General features: G+C 38.5%; 1 protein-coding gene across 2 annotated transcripts in view; it reads right to left on the bottom strand.

The window, feature by feature from the left end:
• The window catches only part of AKR1E2 (aldo-keto reductase family 1 member E2), a 33,542-nt gene extending 13,846 nt beyond the window's left edge, over positions 1–19,696 (bottom strand). For both annotated transcript variants that reach the window (XM_037847021.1, XM_037847022.1), the window contains exons 1-3: positions 19,593–19,696; positions 4,179–4,346; positions 1,811–1,927 (exon numbers count right to left, since the gene is read on the bottom strand). In XM_037847021.1, the coding sequence (XP_037702949.1) occupies positions 1,811–1,927; positions 4,179–4,346; positions 19,593–19,631 (324 nt within the window). In that variant the 5' untranslated portion in view covers positions 19,632–19,696. The remainder of the gene's footprint in view (positions 1–1,810; positions 1,928–4,178; positions 4,347–19,592) is intronic.
• Between the last annotated feature and the right edge of the window lie 668 nt (positions 19,697–20,364).

The following is a 20,364-nucleotide window of genomic DNA, read 5'->3' as shown; positions in this document are numbered from 1 at the left end:
CATAAGATCAAATGGTGGTTGGATGGATCGTCTGCAGAGTCTCTACCAGTCTTGATGTTCACTACCCAGCTCTCACAAGGCAGGAAAGGAAAGGAAAAAGAGACCTTGAATCCTTGCCAGTTTCCAGGAAATAGTAATTCCAGGTAAAGAATAGAGGAGAAAGGGGCTTCCTTCATGTCTTAAGAACTCAATCAACCTTTTCCCAACTCCATTGTTGGGATCTCCTCTTTTTTTCTTAGCAATCTGATTATGATGAGGTGAGAATTAATACAAAGTTGCATGGAAGGCTTAGGGCAGAGAAAGATGGCTTGGAAGAATTTGACATCATCCCTCACAGCAGTAGATCTGCAGGTATTGATCTGCAATCAACTCAAGCTAGCATGTGATGGGGTGAATGGTGTAAGATACATTTATTTAATGACACCTAGTCATTCTTTTAAGCAATAGTGAGGAACATGTCTGTAATTCCAGCCTGATCCACACAATAGAGGAATTCCGGATGATGAGCTGAAGCAACTAATAGTCTTACCTCAAAACCACCTCCCATGCTGATTCTTCTCTCTGCCCCACACGAATGCTCTACTGCCCTCACCCTTGGGCTCTGCTCTTCTAATTGTCAGAAATCACAAGAGTCTGCAGACCCCACCAGCCAGAAGACCCACTGACTGCACTACTCCAAGATCAAGGCCCAAGGAATCAACATTCCTCAGTATTTCTGCCTGAAGTTTGAATTCTCCTTGTGAGCCTTTATGCTTTATTTAGGTAATTCACAATTACTAGTCGATTTCCACTCTGTAGTCTGTTGAATCACCTAGTCCTTTTTCTACTCCACCATCCAACGACAGGGCTGTGATAGAAAGTGAGGGCCAGGCAGTCAGTAGCAAATGCCTGACATATGCTTCTAGGCCTTGATAATCTTAAACTTTCTGTGCCTCAGTTTCATCATCTATACAACAGAACTGCTGCAAGATTCACTGAGTTAATATATACAAAGCATCTAGAACTGCGCCTGGTACATATTAAATGCTATATAACTAGCTATTACTATTTTAATTAGTATTCTCTGAAGGCACTGAATTTCAAAGACACAGAAATCATTTTTGAATCATTCACTCTTGTTTTGCTTTCTGTACATCTTCTTCTCTATTAATGTGACCGGTGAAGAGTTGTCTGTATTCTTTACTGAAATCAAACGCAATGCCTTAAAGTACAGCCACGCTGGGAATGAAGTGGGTTTTTTTTTGTTGTTATTATTTTAATCTAAAAAGATAACATTTGGCTTGGCATACACTGAGAGATCTTCCAACAGAGTGAACATAGAGGAGGCTCCGGAACAACCGATCAGCCATTCCATCTTAGGAAAAGCATCCCTTCAAGGACTTCTCTATTTCACAGGGCCACTGCAGGACTGGGACCTTGGCCAGGCAGGCTCTCATTTCTGTCTGGACAAATTTGCAGGGATATCCTGGCCAGGACCAACATGAGACAGAGGCAGGGCACCCACCACCAACGAGGTGGAAACAAACACAGAAAAGCTAAGGAATGTTTAAAGGGAGAGAGGGTGTGAGATGCAATTAAGTGAAGAAGATAAAACTCAGTGGAAAAATAATCTACTACCATAGCCAGCTGCAGGTGATAACCAAATACCTCCCACACTGCAAAGCAGCAGTCACTCCCCAAAGAGGACAGAACCTCGCAAGTAGAGACAAGTTTCCAGCCTGCTGGTTCATGCTCTTCCCACCGCACTCCAGGGTATGACCAACGAAGAAAAAGGACTGCACACTGGGTCTCACCACCTACTGAACTGCACCTTGAAACCCATGGGCCAGTGGATGAGGTAGAGGTCCAGGTAATCCAATTTTAAGGCCTTTAGACTCTTGGTGCATGCTGTTTTCACCAAGGACTTCTTGTGGCAGGTACACCAGAGCTACAAAGAGGAGGAAGAAAGCACTGTCATGCACAGCCACAAATCCAGTGTTAACACAATATTTGCCCCCATTCCCACAAACCTAGTATCTGGAAGACAAAAAAAAAAAACAAATTCCAGACCAGACGACAATAAATATGATATGACAAGTTCTGAGGGAAGACAGTGACATCACCCTCAGAAAAGTGCCAGGGCTCCCTCAGGGAAGGATTTCCAAAGCTGGGCGACTTCTGCCTTATTCCTCCTAAAGGGAAGTTCAGAAAACCGTTAGGTATTTGATGGGAAGCCTTACTGGGATAAAAATTGCCTGCAAGCAGAAAGGAGAAGAGGGTAAATCAGAAGAATTTCTATAGTGTGTTTCCCACTTAAATCAACCCCTTGTTAAAGTTTCTCTGTTACTAAGGCATCGCAATCATACAGGTTAAATTAAGTGTGTACCTTAATATACATTATCTTATATTTACTTAGATATTTCCCTCAGCACTCTCTTTTAAGTAGAAAAATGTGTAATTTGTTTTTCCCCTCATTATTTCCCCCATTATACTATTAATAACCATGACAGAAGCTAATCTAAAGGTTCCATCACAAGTGAAAAAAAACAAAAATGAATAAACTTAATGAAAGTAAAAAAAAGGGATTCAAAGATATGAAAACAAACTATAAACACAGTTTATTAATTTAAAAAAACACAAAAATTTGTATTAAATACATCATACTTTTAACAGCAGTTGTCTCTTCAGTGATGAGTATCTAAGTGATTTATTTATCTTAATACATTCCTAAGAATTTTCTAACTTTCAAAATAAAGAGCATACTTCCACTTTGGCTGTCATCCAACTTGTCCCCAAATTAAGGGGCTAGCCTTAGAAATCATCAGTTACCTATCTTCTTACCTTGAGAATAATTCAAGAAAAATCTTTTTTCTGAGGCCTGTTTCCCCAGCCAAGTACACACCTAGACTTCTCCTATACTACTCCTCTGCTTTAGCTTTAGATAGTAATGTTGAATTACAAAAATGAATTACCTTAAAGTAAAACAAAAAGCAAATCTTCTGTGGAAACAACATTGAATCACTGAATTATGGACTCTTAGACCTGGAAGTTTACTCTAGAGATTGCCAATGCCAAAGTCGCATTCTACAAAAATTATGACACTGTGATCCCCCGAGTGCAATGACTAACCCAAAGTCTCACAGCTCGTGAATGACAGCTAGAACTTGAACTCATGACTCCTGATCTAACAGAGTTAACATTCTGCTTCAAAGTCAAAATAAAATTAATCCCTTGACTCCCTATTATGTTAATCAAACCTCTGAATTTTCTAAGGAGCTTGCCCCTTGACTATTCTTCACATCCACTTCCTCTCCTTCATTCTCCCACTGCCCTAGTTCAAGCCTTCATCTCCCACCTACACTGTTGCTAATGTCCTAACTGATCTCCTGCCTCCAGTCTCCTCCCTCTCAAATGCAAGCCTCTTTCAGCTGCAACAATATCCTATATATAACACAAGCCATACAGACATATAAATATAAAGATACCTCCCCTGCTTAAAAACCTTCGATGGTTCTCATTTGTCTATAGGAAAAAAGTGGAAGCTCCTTAAATTTGGCAGGCCAAGGCTTTCAGAAGCGGGCCCCTGTCCAGTTCTCCAGCCTTGTTTCTCACTCCTTTCTGCTACCTAACATTTTTGGCTCCAGGAACACTAAGCTTCTGCTAGATCCCTGTACCCACTATGCTGCTTCATGCCTGTGCTTTGGCTCAGGTTGTTCTCTCTGCTTGTAATGTTAGCCCCCAACACCTTTACCTGGCACTGCTCCCAGGGTGTCTTATCCAGCAGATCTACCTGATTGGGGTACAACTGGGAATCTATGTTTTAACAAGTGTGCCAGGTGAGTATGCATTTGGGAAGTACTTTGTAGAATGAGTTCATGAAGGCTGGGACTTTGTCCTACTCAGTACTGTAACCAAAGTGCCCAGTACTCAGTAAATACTGATTTATTAATGAACTGCTAAATGGGGGAATCTCTGTGAACGATTAAATAAATAAAACGAAGAAAATAAACCTACATGCAATATAATTCAGTATGGTCACTAAGCTGTAAAGGTTTTTGTTAGTGCTGGTTCAAGTACACAACAAAGTCATCAGCTCCGATGAGGAAACTGGAAAGTCCTTTACTCATTATTTCAGTGATCTACGTACCCAAGCCCTGAGTGACCTAGATCCTTCTCTCCTCGCAGTTGAGAAGTCTTACCTTACTGGCAACAAACAGGTCCTCCCGTTTCACCAGGCCCTCCTTGATCTTACATTGAATCCCTTCTCCAACCTCACCCTCATTGTGGTAAAAGTAGGCACAGTCAAAGTGCCGATATCCAGCATTTATTGCCACTTTCACTGCCTCCATCACTTCTCCTGGAGCGGCCTGCAAAATGAACAAGCTGAAAGTAATCCACCCACATTCAGGGAAAACCAACCAAAATTTCCTCTTTTTCACTCTAGAATATAGAGTCAAATGATATCTGTAAGATTAAGGCACTGAATTGGAATTACTCCTAAAATTAGGGAGTGTCAGAATCAGAAAGTAAAGAATTTATAGATAATCAAAGTTCTAACTCCTTTACCTTTTAGGGAGAAACTTTCTATAGGTAATTTTAGCACCTGCAAAGTCTGAGCTCGATGCTCTGCTGCCTGAATGAGCAAACAAAGGGATAAATAAGTGCAAAATAAATGATAACTGAGACACAAAGGGGATAATACCCATATTCTACCCTCAAAGACCATAGAGCCTAGTTGTGAAGGTAAAACAAGGTATACACTCACATTACAAAACACATGCCAAAAATCAATGAATGGCACAGGTTCTAGAAGCAGTACGGAAGTCCAGAAAAGAGAAAAGTCACTATAAACTGGGGTGCTCAAGTAAGAGTAAGGGAAGACTTCCAGGAAGATGGCAGATTAGGAAAGGCAGAGCAAACTTTTCCATGAAAAAGACTAGATACAGGGCAGAAATTGCCCCAGAACAGAAGTTCCAGGGTGCCCCCAGCCAAACAGGACCTCTACACCACATAGTGGGGACTTGGTTGGAGAGGCAGAGAGACTGCGTTTGAAAGGATGGGGTAAGTGTTCAGCCAGAATCGCTGCGGGGGACTGGCGGCTATAGCCAGCCGCAAAGCAGGGGAGGGCACAGCTTTCCTCGCCCCGTGCACCCATCTCAGCAGTTGGCTGGGGAGATAACCCTTCATAGCCCCACTGCTGAGCCTGTGAGGGAACTCAGGATTCTGTGGTCTTGTGGTGAACACATTCACTCTTCCTCCACGGAAGTCCACATTGTGCACAGCCAAGAGGCAAGGATGCTGCACTGAAGCACCAGGAGCCCCTCCACAAACCCAGAGGCTCACCAGTGCACAGCAGACAGGGATTCCAGTGCATTTGAGCTGGAGGGTGAGACACACAACCCTAGAGCCCAAGAGTGGTCCACTTGCAGCCCTGGAAACTGAAGGGAACACTATGCCCTGGAGAGAAGTCCCTGCTGAACTGTGTAGAGCCTGACCCCCACCCAGTGCACACAGAGAACTGGTGTGCTGATTGGATTTCCACCTGGTTTGAACCCCACCTAGTGCACAAGTAAAGTTGGGGAGACCTGGTTTGAGAATAAGGGGTGGCTAAAGAGCAGCATCTGCTGGTAAGACAGGGAAAGTGCACTCCACCAAGCTGTAGCTCTGCCAAATTATAGATAAATGTTCAAATAATCCTGCATATCCCAAATAACCTGATCAAGATAAGCAAATGCCCCAAGGCCAACAAAAGAAATCATAAAGCACATGAAGAAATGAGAAGATATGGACAAGCCAAACAACCAATTAAAAAGCCAGAGGAGACACAGAACTTGAAGCAATTAATCAAAGAAGAACACACAAATCTCCAAAACAACTTCAGTGAGTTGGCTAAAGACATAAAGGATATCAAAAAGACCCTAAAAGTCTTCTTGATCAAAAGGGGGAAGAGAAATGAAACAAAATAAAGTTTCAGTGACTGAGAGATTTCAAATGGAATAGAAAGATCATTCTGGAGGTTATTCTTATCTATGATATAGATATCCCTTTTATTCATAGTGTACTGGAATAGCTAGAAGGAAATACCTGAAACTGTTGAACTGCAACCCAGCAGCCTTGATTCTTGAAAATGACTGTATAACTATATAGCTTACATGGTATGACTGTGTGATTGTGAAAACCCTGTGGCTCACACTCCCATTATCCAGTGTATAGACAGATGAGTAGAAAAATGAGAACAAAAATTAAATGAATAATTCAGGGGGGGGGGATGTTGTGGGTGTTCTTATTTACTTGTATTTTTATTCTTGTTTTTATTTTTTTATTTATTTCTTTTTGGAGTAATGAAAATGCTCAAAATTTGATTTTGGTGATGAATGCACAACTATATGATGGTACTGCGAACAACTGATTGTACACAGTGGATATGAATATATCTCAATAAAACTGAATTTGAAAAAAAGTTATTGAGAAGATATCACATATTAAACATTTTATACCATATGTGGCTAACAACAGGTACTCAAAATGTTAGCTGTAATCTTTGCTAAAATACACAATATTTTCTCAAATAGTATGTAACATTTATAAACTATATACTCATTTGTAAGTAAGATATAATATTAAGCATACAAGTTAACAAATCAATTAATTTTTTAAAAATTTAGTTCATCTACTTCAATGAATAGAAAAATGCCAATGAGAAAATGCCACTAATATGTTAATACCTGGATGTTTTTTATTAGTGGGAACAGAGGCAACTTTCCAATTTATCATCCTAAAATTAGATTGCATGCAGTATCATAATGTGAAATATGAAATCCACAATTTCTCATTTCTACAATTATAACCGCTTAATGGATACCTTTTAATGGAATGGAATATTCATATCCACATGGAATGGAATAATCATACCCATATGAACTGGTAATGCATATTAGTTTCAATTTTTTTTTCTTCTGGCCAAAAAATCAATGATATATTCATTGTTTAGACATATTAAAGTACCATCTCATACTCAAAAAAAGAAGACTCTAGACTATCATAAAGAAGAATTTGAAAGAGTAAATCAAAAATAGCATATCTTACGGAAATAGACACTGTAAATCAACTTAAAAATATACTAGAGACACACAACAGCAGATTTGAAGATGCAGAATAAAGAATAAGTTAACTAGAGGACAAAGCAACTGAATGCAAAAAAACAAATGGTGAAAAAAAATCAAAAAATTTGAAATGGATCTCAGGGAAATGAAGGACAACATGAAGCACACAAATACAAGAATCACTGGTATCCGAGAAGGTAAAGAGAAGAGTACATCACTAGGAAGAGTATTTGAATACACAGTCAAGGAAACTTCCCAATGCTTCTAAATGATATGAATATGCAAATAAAAGATGCCCAACAAATTCCAAATAAAATAAATCCAAGTAAACCCATGCTGATACATAGACTGATCAGACTGTCAAATGCTGAAGAGAAGGACAAACTCCTGAAACTAGCAAGAGAGAAGCAATTCACCACATACAGGGAAACCAAACAAGACCAACTACTAACTACTGACTTCTTGCCATGGAGGCAAGAAGACAGTGGTATGACATATTTAAGATTCTGAAAGAGAAAAACTGCCAGCCAAGAACTCTTTTTTTTGGGGGGGGGGGGCAGGGGGAGAAAATATTCAATTTATTAAAATGTTCACATTTCTAAGCAGTATTTGTTTTGTTACATCAAATACTGAATTGGGACTAGGTAATTGAATCTAGACAATTGGAACTAGTAAATTAACAAACAGATAAAAAGAGTGATATTTACCTTCATTTTTAAAGGCATTTTTTTTAAAGTCTGTTTCCACAATACTCTTGAACCATCAGTATAAAATAGCACTTCAACAACATTAAAGGCCAATAACTCCCACGAATACAAGACTTACTCCTCATTTATTTGTGATTTTGCAGGGGCCCAAATCAGTGAATAAAAGTCAATTGGCCAACCAAGAACTCTTTATCCAGCAAAGTCCAGCAAAGCTCACCTTCAAAATTGAGAGAGAGTTTAAAGTTTTCACAGACAAACAAATGCTGAGAGAATCTGTTAACAAGAGACCCGCCCTGCAAGAAATAGTAAAGGGAGTTCTACCGGCTGAGAAAAAAAGAAAGGGGAGAGAGGTCTGGAGAAGATCACAGAATTAAAAAGTATTAGAGAAAGGAGGGGAACAGATCTGACAAACAAAAGTCACTATAAGATGGTTGATTCAAGAACTGCCTTCACATTAGTAACACTGAATGTGAATGGATTAAACTCCCCAATTAAAAGATACAGAGTGGCAGAATGGATTAAAAAGTATGAACCTGTTTACCAGAGATTCATCTTAGACCCAGCGACACAAACAGATTGAAAGTGAAAGGATGGAAAAAATATTCCACACAAGCTACAGCCAAAAGAAAGCAGGAGTAACAATACTAATATCAGACAAAATAGACTTTAAAAGAAAAGATGTCATATGAGACAAAGGACACTATATATTAATAAAAGAGTCAGCTCACCAAGAAGAAATAACAGTCATAAATGTTTATGCACCCAGTCAAGGTGCTCCAAAGTACATGAGACAAACACTGGCAAAACTGAAGGAAGCAATAGACATTTCTACAATAATAGTGGGAGACTTCAATACACCACTCTCTTCTATAGAGAGAACAACCAGACAGAGGACCAAAAAGGAAATTGAGAACCGAAATAATGTGATAAATGAATTAGACTTAATAAGCTTAATTATATAGAGAGAGTTACATCTCAAACTACCAGGATATACATTCTTTTCTAGTGCTCATGGAATAGTCTCCAGGATAGATCATATGCTGGGGTAGAAAACAAGCCTCAATAAATTTTAAAAGATTGAAATTATTCAAGTCAAATTATCTGGCCATAATGCAATGCAACTAGAAGTCAATAACCACCAAGGAACCAGAACATTCACAAATATGTGGATGTTAAACAACACACTCCTAAACAATCAGTGGGTCACAGAAGAACTTACAAGAGAAATTGGTAAACATCTACAGCTGAATGAAAGCAAGAACACAACATATCAAAACGTATGGGATGCAGCGAAGGCAGTGCTGAGAGGGAAATTTATAGCTCTATATGCATACATTAAAAATAAAGAAAGAGCTAAAATCAAAGACTTAACTGAACAACTGAAGAAGCTAGAGAATGATCAGCAAAGTAAAACTAAAGCAAGTAGAAGAAAAGAAAGAAGAAGGATTAAAGCAGAAATAAACGACATGGAGAACAAAAAATAAATAACAGAGAGAATAAATAAAACCAAAAGTTGGTTCTTTGAGAAGATCAACAAGACTGACAAACCCTTAGCTAGACTGACAGTCAAAAACAGGGAAGACCCAAATAAACAAAATCAGGAATGAGAAGGGGGACATAACTGTGGACCCCAAAGAAATTTTTTAAATCATAAGAGGATACTATGAACAACTGTACGCCAATAAACTAGACAATTTAGAGGAAATGGATAATTTCCTGGAGACACATGAACAGCCTAGATTGACCCAAGAAAAAAAGAGGACCTCAACAAACCAATCACAAGTAAAGGGATTCAATAAGTCATCAAAAACCTTCCTACAAAGGCTTTTAAACCTTTACACATTACAGGGAAGAAAGATGTAGAGTTAAGGTAAAGGTGCAAGAAAAAAAAGTTATATAAATGTAAATGTTTCATTTTCACTGGAACATGGGAAGTAAAGGTAGGGAGAGTTGTTTACAAACCTAAGAAATGTAACTTAGTAAAGAGTTTGCATAATCCAAAATGTGTTCCAGAAAAAAATAATCTGGAATAAGGAAAAAATGTTTTCATATAGGAAGAAATCAGAGGCAGGGAATTACTTGAGTTATCACTGAAATATTACAACACTTTTAATCTCTCTTATAAAAATGATGTAATTATATCCCAACAAATTTTTAACCTAAAATAAATATTATGGATGGAAAAACAAACAAACAAAAAATCTTCCTACAAACAAAAGTCCAAGGCCAGATGGCTTCACGGGGGAATTTTACCAAACTTTCCAAAAAGCACTGTTTCATTTCTGCTCAAACTCTTTCAAAAAATTGAAGAAAAAGGAGCACTACCTAACCCATTTTATGAAGCTAACATCACTCTAATACCAAAACCAGATAAAGATACTACAAAATAGAAAAACTAAAGACAATTCTCTGACCACAATGGAATACAATTAGAAGTCAATAACCATCAGAGACTTAGAAAATTCACAAATACCTGGAGGTTAAACAACACACTCCTAAACAATCAGTGGGTTAAAGAAGAAATAGCAAGAGAAATTGCTAAATATATAGAGACGAATGAAAATGAGAACACAACATACCAAAACCTATGGGATGCAGCAAAAGCAGTGCTAAGGGGGAAATTTATAGCACTAAATGCATATATTAAAAAGGAAGAAAGAGCCAAAATCAAAGAACTAATGGATCAACTGAAGAAGCTAGAAAATGAACAGCAAACCAATCCTAAACCAAGTACAAGAAAAGAAATAACAAGGATTAAAGCAGAAATAAATGACATAGAGAACAAAAAAACAATAGAAAGGATAAATATCACCAAAAGTTGGTTCTTTGAGAAGATCAACAAGATTGACAAGCCCCTAGCTAGACTGACAAAATCAAAAAGAGAGAAGACCCATATAAACAAAATAATGAATGAAAAAGGTGACATAACTGCAGATCCTGAAGAAATTAAAAAAATTATAAGAGGATATTATGAACAACTGTATGGCAACAAACTGGATAATGTAGAAGAAATGGACAATTTCCTGGAAACATATGAACAACCTAGACTGACCAGAGAAGAAATAGAAGACCTCAACCAACCCATCACAAGCAAAGAGATCCAATCAGTCATCAAAAATCTTCCCACAAATAAATGCCCAGGGCCAGATGGCTTCACAGGGGAATTCTACCAAACTTTCCAGAAAGAACTGACACCAATCTTACTCAAACTCTTTCAAAACATTGAAAAAAATGGAACACTACCTAACTCATTTTATGAAGCTAACATCAATCTAATACCAAAACCAGGCAAAGATGCTACAAAAAAGGAAAACTACCGGCCGATCTCCCTAATGAATATAGATGCAAAAATCCTCAACAAAATACTTGCAAATCGAATCCAAAGACACATTAAAAAAATCATACACCATGACCAAGTGGGGTTCATTCCAGGCATGCAAGGATGGTTCAACATAAGAAAAACAATCAATGTATTACAATACATTAAAAACTCGAAAGGGAAAAATCAATTGATCATCTCAATAGATGCTGAAAAAGCATTTGACAAAATCCAACATCCATTTTTGATAAAAACACTTCAAAAGGTAGGAATTGAAGGAAACTTCCTCAACATGATAAAGAGCATATATGAAAAACCCACAGCCAGCATAGTACTCAATGGTGAGAGACTGAAAGCCTTCCCTCTAAGATCAGGAACAAGACAAGGATGCCCGCTGTCACCACTGTTATTCAACATTGTGCTGGAAGTGCTAGCCAGGGCAATCCGGCAAGACAAAGAAATAAAAGGCATCCAAATTGGAAAAGAAGAAGTAAAACTGTCATTGTTTGCAGATGATATGATCTTATATCTAGAAAACCCTGAGAAATCAACAATACACCTACTAGAGCTAATAAACAAATTTAGCAAAGTAGCGGGATACAAGATTAATGCACATAAGTCAGTAATGTTTCTATATGCTAGAAATGAACAAACTGAAGAGACACTCAAGAAAAAGATACCATTTTCAATAGCAACTAAAAAAATCAAGTACCTAGGAATCAACTTAACCAAAGATGTAAAAGACCTATACAAAGAAAACTACATAACTCTACTAAAAGAAATAGAAGGGGACCTTAAAAGATGGAAAAATATTCCATGTTCATGGATAGGAAGGCTAAATGTCATTAAGATGTCAATTCTACCCAAACTCATCTACAGATTCAATGCAATCCCAATCAAAATTCCAACAACCTACTTTGCAGACTTGGAAAAGCTAGTTATCAAATTTATTTGGAAAGGGAAGATGCCTCGAATTGCTAAAGACACTCTAAAAAAGAAAAACGAAGTGGGAGGACTTACACTCCCTGACTTTGAAGCTTATTATAAAGCCACAGTTGCCAAAACAGCATGGTACTGGCACAAAGATAGACATATAGATCAATGGAATCAAATTGAGAATTCAGAGATAGACCCTCAGATCTATGGCCGACTGATCTTTGATAAGGCCCCCAAAGTCACCGAACTGAGCCATAATGGTCTTTTCAACAAATGGGGCTGGGAGAGTTGGATATCCATATCCAAAAGAATGAAAGAGGACCCCTACCTCACCCCCTACACAAAAATTAACTCAAAATGGACCAAAGATCTCAATATAAAAGAAAGTACCATAAAACTCCTAGAAGATAATGTAGGAAAACATCTTCAAGACCTTGTATTAGGCGGCCACTTCCTAGACTTTACACCCAAAGCACAAGCAACAAAAGAGAAAATAGATAAATGGGAACTCCTCAAGCTTAGAAGTTTCTGCACCTCAAAGGAATTTCTCAAAAAGGTAAAGAGGCAGCCAACTCAATGGGAAAAAATTTTTGGAAACCATGTATCTGACAAAAGACTGATATCTTGCATATACAAAGAAATCCTACAACTCAATGACAATAGTACAGACAGCCCAATTATAAAATGGGCAAAAGATATGAAAAGACAGTTCTCTGAAGAGGAAATACAAATGGCCAAGAAACACATGAAAAAATGTTCAGCTTCACTAGCTATTAGAGAGATGCAAATTAAGACCACAATGAGATACCATCTAACACCGGTTAGAATGGCTGCCATTAAACAAACAGGAAACTACAAATGCTGGAGGGGATGTGGAGAAATTGGAACTCTTATTCATTGTTGGTGGGACTGTATAATGGTTCAGCCACTCTGGAAGTCAGTCTGGCAGTTCCTTAGAAAACTAGATATAGAGCTACCATTCGATCCAGCGATTGCACTTCTCGGTATATACCCGGAAGATCGGAAAGCAGTGACATGAACAGATATCTGCACGCCAATGTTCATAGCAGCATTATTCACAATTGCCAAGAGATGGAAACAACCCAAATGTCCTTCAACAGATGAGTGGATAAATAAAATGTGGTATATACACACGATGGAATACTACGCGGCAGTAAGAAGGAACGATCTGGTGAAACATATGACAACATGGATGAACCTTGAAGACATAATGTTGAGCGAAATAAGCCAGGCACAAAAAGAGAAATATTATATGCTACCACTAATGTGAACTTTGAAAAATGTAAAACAAATGGTTTATAATGTAGAATGTAGGGGAACTATTAGTAGAGAGCAATTAAGGAAGGGGGAACAATAATCCAAGAAGAACAGATAAGCTATTTAACGTTCTGGGGATGCCCAGAAATGACTATGGTCTGTTAATTTCTGATGGATGTAGTAGGAACAAGTTCACTGAAATGTTGCTATATTATGTAACTTTCTTGGGGTAAAGTAGGAACATGTTGGAAGTTAAGCAGTTATCTTAGGTTAGTTGTCTTTTTCTTACTCCCTTGCTATGGTCTCTTTGAAATGTTCTTTTATTGTATGTTTGTTTTCTTTTTCACTTTTTTTTTCATACAGTTGATTTGAAAAAAGAAGGGAAAGTTAAAAAAAAAAAAAAAAAGAAAAAAGACAAACAAGGAAAAAAAAAAAAAAAGATGTATTGCCCCCTTGAGGAGCCTGTGGAGAATGCAGGGGTATTTGCCTACCCCACCTCCATGGTTGCTAACATGACCACAGACATAGGGGACTGGTGGTTTGATGGGTTGAGCCCTCTACCATAAGTTTTACCCTTGGGAAGACGGTTGCTGCAAAGGAGAGGCTAGGCCTCCCTGTATTTGTGCCTAAGAGTCTCCTCCTGAATGCCTCTTTGTTGCTCAGATGTGGCCCTCTCTCTCTGGCTAAGCCAACTTGAAAGGTGAAATCACTGCCCTCCCCCCTACGTGGGATCAGACACCCAGGGAAGTGAATCTCCCTGGCAACGTGGAATATGACTCCCGGGGAGGAATGTAGACCCGGCATCGTGGGATGGAGAACATCTTCTTGACCAAAAGGGGGATGTGAAAGGAAATGAAATAAGCTTCAGTGGCAGAGAGATTCCAAAACGAGCCGAGAGATCACTCTGGTGGGCACTCTTACGCACACTTTAGACAACCTTTTTTAGGTTCTAAAGAATTGGGGTAGCTGGTGGTGGATACCTGAAACTATTAAACTACAACCCAGAACCCATGAATCTCGAAGACAGTTGTATAAAAATGTAGCTTATGAGGGGTGACAGTGGGATTGGGAATGCCATAAGGACCAAACTCCACTTTGTCTAGTTTATGGATGGATGTGTAGAAAAGTAGGGGAAGCAAACAAACAGACAAAGGTACCTAGTGTTCTTTTTTACTTCAATTGCTCTTTTTCACTGTAATTATTATTCTTGTTATTTTTGTGTGTGTGCTAATGAAGGTGTCAGGGATTGATTTAGGTGATGAATGTACAACTATGTAATGGTACTGTAAACAATCGAAAGTACAATTTGTTTTGTATGACTGCGTGGTATGTGAATATATCTCAATAAAATGATGATTAAAAAAAAAAAAACCATCAAAAAAAAAAAAAAAAAAAAAACTAAAGACAAATCTCCCTAATGAATACAGATGCAAAAATTCTCAACAAAATACCTGCAAATCGAATCCAAAGACACAATAAAAGAATCATACACCACAACCAAGTGGGGTTCATTCCAGACATGCAAGGGTGGTTCAACATAAGAAAATCAATCAGTGCAATAAAACACCTTAACAAATTGAAAGGGAAAAATCAAATAATTGTCTCAATAGATGCTGAAAAAGCATTCGACAAAATTCAGCATCCTTTTTTGATACAACCACTTCAAAAGGCTGGAATTGAAGGGAACTTCCTCAATATGATAAAGGGCATATATGAAAAACCCACAGCCAGTATAGCACTCAGTGGTGAGAGACTGAAAACCTTCCCCCTAAGATGGGGAATGAGACAAGGATGCCTGCTGTCACCACTATTATTCAACATTGAGCTAGAAGTTCTAGCCACAGCAATTTACCAAGACAAAGAAATAAAAGGCATTCAAATTGGAAAGGAAGAAGTAAAATGGTCATTATTTACAGATATGATCGTATATTTGGAAAATCCTGAGAAATCAATGACAATGCACAAAAGTCAGTAATGCTCCTATACACTAGAAATGACTTAACTGAGGTGACACTAAAGAAAAAAATTCCATTCACAACAGCAACTAAAAAAATTAAGTACCAAGGAATAAACTTAACTAAGGAGATAAAAGACCTCCATACAGAAAATTACATAACTTTACTAAAAGAAATCAAAGGGAACCTAAAGAAGTGGAAAAATTCTCTATGTTCATGGATAGGAAGGCTAAAGGTTGTTAAGATGTCAACCCTACCCAAACTGATCTAAGATTCAATGCAATTCCAATAAAAATTCCAACAACCTACTTTGCAGACTTGGAAAAGCTAGTTATCAAATTTATTTTGAAGGGAAAGGGGCCTCAAATGGCTAAAAATATTCTTAAAAAAAGAAGAATGAAATGGGAGGACTTACACTTCCTGACTTTAAAGCACAGTATAAAGCCACAGTAGTTAAAACAGCATGGTATTGGCACAAAGACAGACATACTGATCAATGGAATCCAATCAAGGGTTCGGAAATAGCCCCTCATATCTGTGGTAGACTGACTTTTGATAAGGCCCCCAAATCCACTGAACTGGACAGAACAGTCTCTTCAACAGATGTGGCTGGGAGAACTGGATAGCCATAACCAAAAGAATGAAAGAAGACCCCTAACTGATATCCCATACAAAAATTAACTCAAAGTGGATCAAAGATCTCAATATAAGAGACAATACCATAAAACTCCCAGAAGATAATGTAGGGAAACATCTTCAAGATCTAGTATTAGGAGGTCACTTCTTATACCTCACACCAAAAGCATAAGCAACGAAAGAAAAAAACAGATAAATGGGAACTCCTCAAAATCAAAAGCTTCTGTACCTCAAAGAAATCTGTCAAAAAGGTGAAGAGGCAGCCAATGAAATAGGAGAAAATATTTGGAAACCATATATCTGATAAGAGACTGATACCCTGCATATATAAAGAAATCCTACAACTCAAAGACAATAGTGCAAACATCCCATTTATAAAATGGACAAAAGATATGAAAAGACATTTTTCTGAAGAGGAAATATAAATGGCTAAAAAGCACATGAAAAAATGTTCATCTTCACTAACTATCAGTGAAATGCAAATCAAAACCACAATGACAAATTATCTCACACCAATAAGAATGGCTGCCATTCAACAAACAGGAAACTACAAATGCTGGAGAGGATCTGGAGAAATTGGAACTCTTATTCATTGCTGGTGGAAATGTATAATGGTACAGCCACTGTGGAAGACAGTTTGGCAATTCCTCAGAAAACTCTATCGAGTTACACTACGATCCAGCAATTTCACTTCTCGGTATAAACCCAGAAGATCTGAAAGCAGTGACACAAACAGTCATTTGCACACCAATGTTTACAGTGGCATTGTTCACAACTGCCAAGGGTTGAAAACAATTCAAGTGTCTTTCAACAGACTAGTGGATAAACAAAATGTGGTGTATATATATATATATATATATATATATATATATATATATATACATACGATGGAATACTATGCAGCAGTAAGAAGGAACGAGGTCCTGAAACATGACAACATGGATGAACTTTGAAGACCTAATGCTGAGTGAAATAAGTCAAACACAAAAGGAGAGATATTGTATTTTACCACTAATGTGAACTCCCTGAACAATATAAAATGAATGTCTTATAATGTTGAATATGGGGACCTAGAGATACACAGAAGCTAGTGAAGGGGGAATGATAATCTAATATGTACAGACATGATAATAAGGTATGGGAATGGACAGGCATGATGATTGTTCATTAATGGGATTATAAGTATCAGTGCTGCATTGAAGGCGAACATGATTGAAAGTGGTTGTTTAAAGGCATGTATCCCACAGACTAGCACTACAAATATAAATAAGTGTTTACATAATATACTTCTAAGGTATGACACTGGTACAGAGTTAACAACAGAGTGGTATATGGAAAAATTACCCAGTACATATTATAGACTATGTTTAATAGGAATACCTTACCAGTACTACAGTAATACTAGGGATGTATAATTAGGGGCTGATAAGAGCTCTGGGATGTTTTGTGTTACAATAATTGTTTAAAATTGAGAGTGATGATTGCACAACTAAGTGAAGATAATGTGAGATACTGATTGTTTATCAGAATCTGTTTGACAGAATATATGCTATGTGAAATTAGGAACCCCCTACTTAATAAGTCAAGCCCTCGATCTTGAGGCTTGCTCTTATGAAACTTAGGGCTATAAATGGGAGGCTAAGCCTTCCTATAATTATGCCTAAGAGGCACATCCAGAGAACCTCTTTTGTTGCTCAGATGTGGCCTTTGTCTCTCTAAGCCCAACTGGGCAAATAAATTCATTAACCTCCCCGCTACATGGGACATGACTCCCAGGAGAGTGACTCTCCCTGGCGACATGGACATGACTCCCAGGAATGAGCCTGGCCCTGGCATCGAGGGATTGAAAGGGCCTACGTGACCAAAAGGGAAAAGAAAGGTAACACAGTAAGGCTACAGTGGCTAAGAGATTTCAAATAGAGTCTAGAGGCTATCCTGGGGGTTACTCTTATGCAAGCTCAAGCTAGATATCCCAAATGGCCACAGTATGTGAAGTCCTAACCAATAGTAGTCCAAAAAAGGTTAGGTCCCTATCTGAGAGTCTATAAAAATTTCACTCAGTAACTTAAATCCACCAGTGTTCCTATGCCAGACAAGTCCTAAAACCCAGAAGTAACAGCCTCTTTAGAAACAACAACCAGATGCAGCCCCCTTACCCATAATGTCAACACCCCTTTTCAATATGAACATGTAGGGTGATCACCTCCTAGATACCCCTGAAGATCAAGAAAGTGATTAAATGAGAGGAAGGGATAGCAACAGACAAGATAGAATTTAACAAAGATTATGAATACTGAATAATTACATAAATATTTTTTAGATGCTATGGTATTAGAATAGCTAGATGGAAATAACTGAAATGGTGGATCTGTAATTCATAACATTCTTTGAAATCTGTCTTACAGCTACTCATTAAATTGTACTTGGAAAATCAGCATCTTTCATATATATCTTATATTTCACAATAAAGAAATAACAAAACTGTGGAAATGTAACCCATGATATTCTTTGAAATAACCTATATAACCACTTGTTAAATCATACTTTGAAAGTTATCACCCTTCTGTATATATGTTATATATCACAATAAGGAAATAACTGAAACTGTGGAACTGTAACCCATAACATTCTTTGAAATTTGCTAACTACTTGTGTAATTGTACTCTGAAAGTTATCACTGTTCAGTACATATGTTAAATTTCACAATAAAAAATGTATTTTAGAAAGAGTAAGGGAAGAAGTATGGGGAAAGGGTCATAAAATCATTAAACTGAACATTTTTTAAGGGATTTACAGTTCACAAAGCACTTTCTCACTTGAACTTCATCTGTCAGATAGATCAGTAGAACTGTCTTCAGTTAACATTAAAGCCACAGCTTTGGAACAGCTGAAAGTTAAAGAACCAATTATCCATCTTAAGCTAGAAAAAGAACACCCAAGAAAGTAAAAAGAAAAAGAAAATAAAAGTAAGAATAGATGTCAATGAAGTAGGAAACAAAGATACAAGAGAGGATCAACAAAGCCAGAACTTAGTTCTTTGAAAAACCTTAATAAAACAAACTTCTGACAAGATTGATCAAGAAAAGCAGACCAATGAATAATCATTATGACTTGGCCACAACATGAAATACTACAGCTACAACCCCCATTTTCAGAAAATCTGATGTCTGAAAATTCCATCTTTCAAACAGAGGAGGAGTATGATGCACTGCAAAAGAGTTCTTCTGTTTTACAAAAGATTTACTCCACGTTATTTTGGCGCGAGCAGGACTCTTAGACTAATAAACCAGTCTTCTCAGCTCCCCCTTTTTGCAACAAGGAAACTGAAGCCTGGGGTGGTTGGACAGCCCGCGCCAGCCCCGACGTTCCTTTTCTTGCCCTGATCCTACAGCTACCAAAGGGAGCACAAGTGACAGCTGGATACTGTCAGGCTTCGGGATTCCCAGAGAGAAAGTCACCGTGGCCACTGAGAAGGTAACAAGCGACCAGCGGAGCCCAAACGACGCTCGGGTCACGTCGGCCGAGGGCAGGCGGCCGGGAAACGAAAAGGGCGCCCCCAAAACACTGGGGGACGCTCCTCGCCGACGAATTTACCCAGCCACACCACTCCTTTGAGTAGTGGGTCTACCACAAAAAAAAGAAAAGGCACAGCAGGAAGCCAATCGCGAAGCCGCTTTACCTTCCAGGTCCCGAGTCCCAGGCCGGGTATCTTCTCCATGGCTCCCGGTCTCAGGTGCCGCGGATATTCCAGAACGAGGCCGCGCGCTGCTCCGGCTGACCCGCGGACCGCTCTGATTGGCTAGTGGAGCCGCGCCACCGCCCCGCCCCGCCCAGAGACCCGGGGGCCGCGCACAAGGTGTGAGCATGCGCACGCGCAGTTCGAGCAGCCGCACCGGCCGGCTGGGCGGGTTCGCTATGGTGCACGTGTGGGAAGCCTTCAGCGGGCAAAGTTTTTGATCACGTGGTGAGTGCGTTGCCTGGTGCTTGGTGCTGTGACTGACAACAAGACCAGAGACGCTGACCTTGGCAAATGACTTGATAAAAGTGGGGATTTACAGGGTGTGTGATTACAGTGCGGTGATGGCTGCACTACTTTGTAAGCTAAAAATCATTAAATCGTGCACTTTAAGTAAGTGAACTTGATAGTATGTACATCTCAAACTGCTTTCAAAAAGAGAGGTGATTTACAAAGGTCAAACAATGGAGCTATAAGCAATTAAATTTGGGGGAAGCATCTTTCCCCTACCTGTCTATGGGTGCCACAAGCACACGTGATAACCAACCTAAAATATTAATAGGATGGGATAGGAGGGAGTCTCCTCTTACCTCAATAAAGAAGATAAGGGCAAAGAGAGGGTACCAGGGGCTCCAGAGTACGGATTCAAATCCCAGCTTTATACATTCTTGCTTTGTGAACTGGGCAAGTTATTGAACTTCTCAATGTCTCAGTC

This window comes from Choloepus didactylus, chromosome 8 (genome assembly GCF_015220235.1).
Source record: "Choloepus didactylus isolate mChoDid1 chromosome 8, mChoDid1.pri, whole genome shotgun sequence".
In the NCBI taxonomy this organism is placed as follows: domain Eukaryota; kingdom Metazoa; phylum Chordata; class Mammalia; order Pilosa; family Megalonychidae; genus Choloepus; species Choloepus didactylus.
This window is presented reverse-complemented; position numbering and strand designations above follow the sequence as displayed.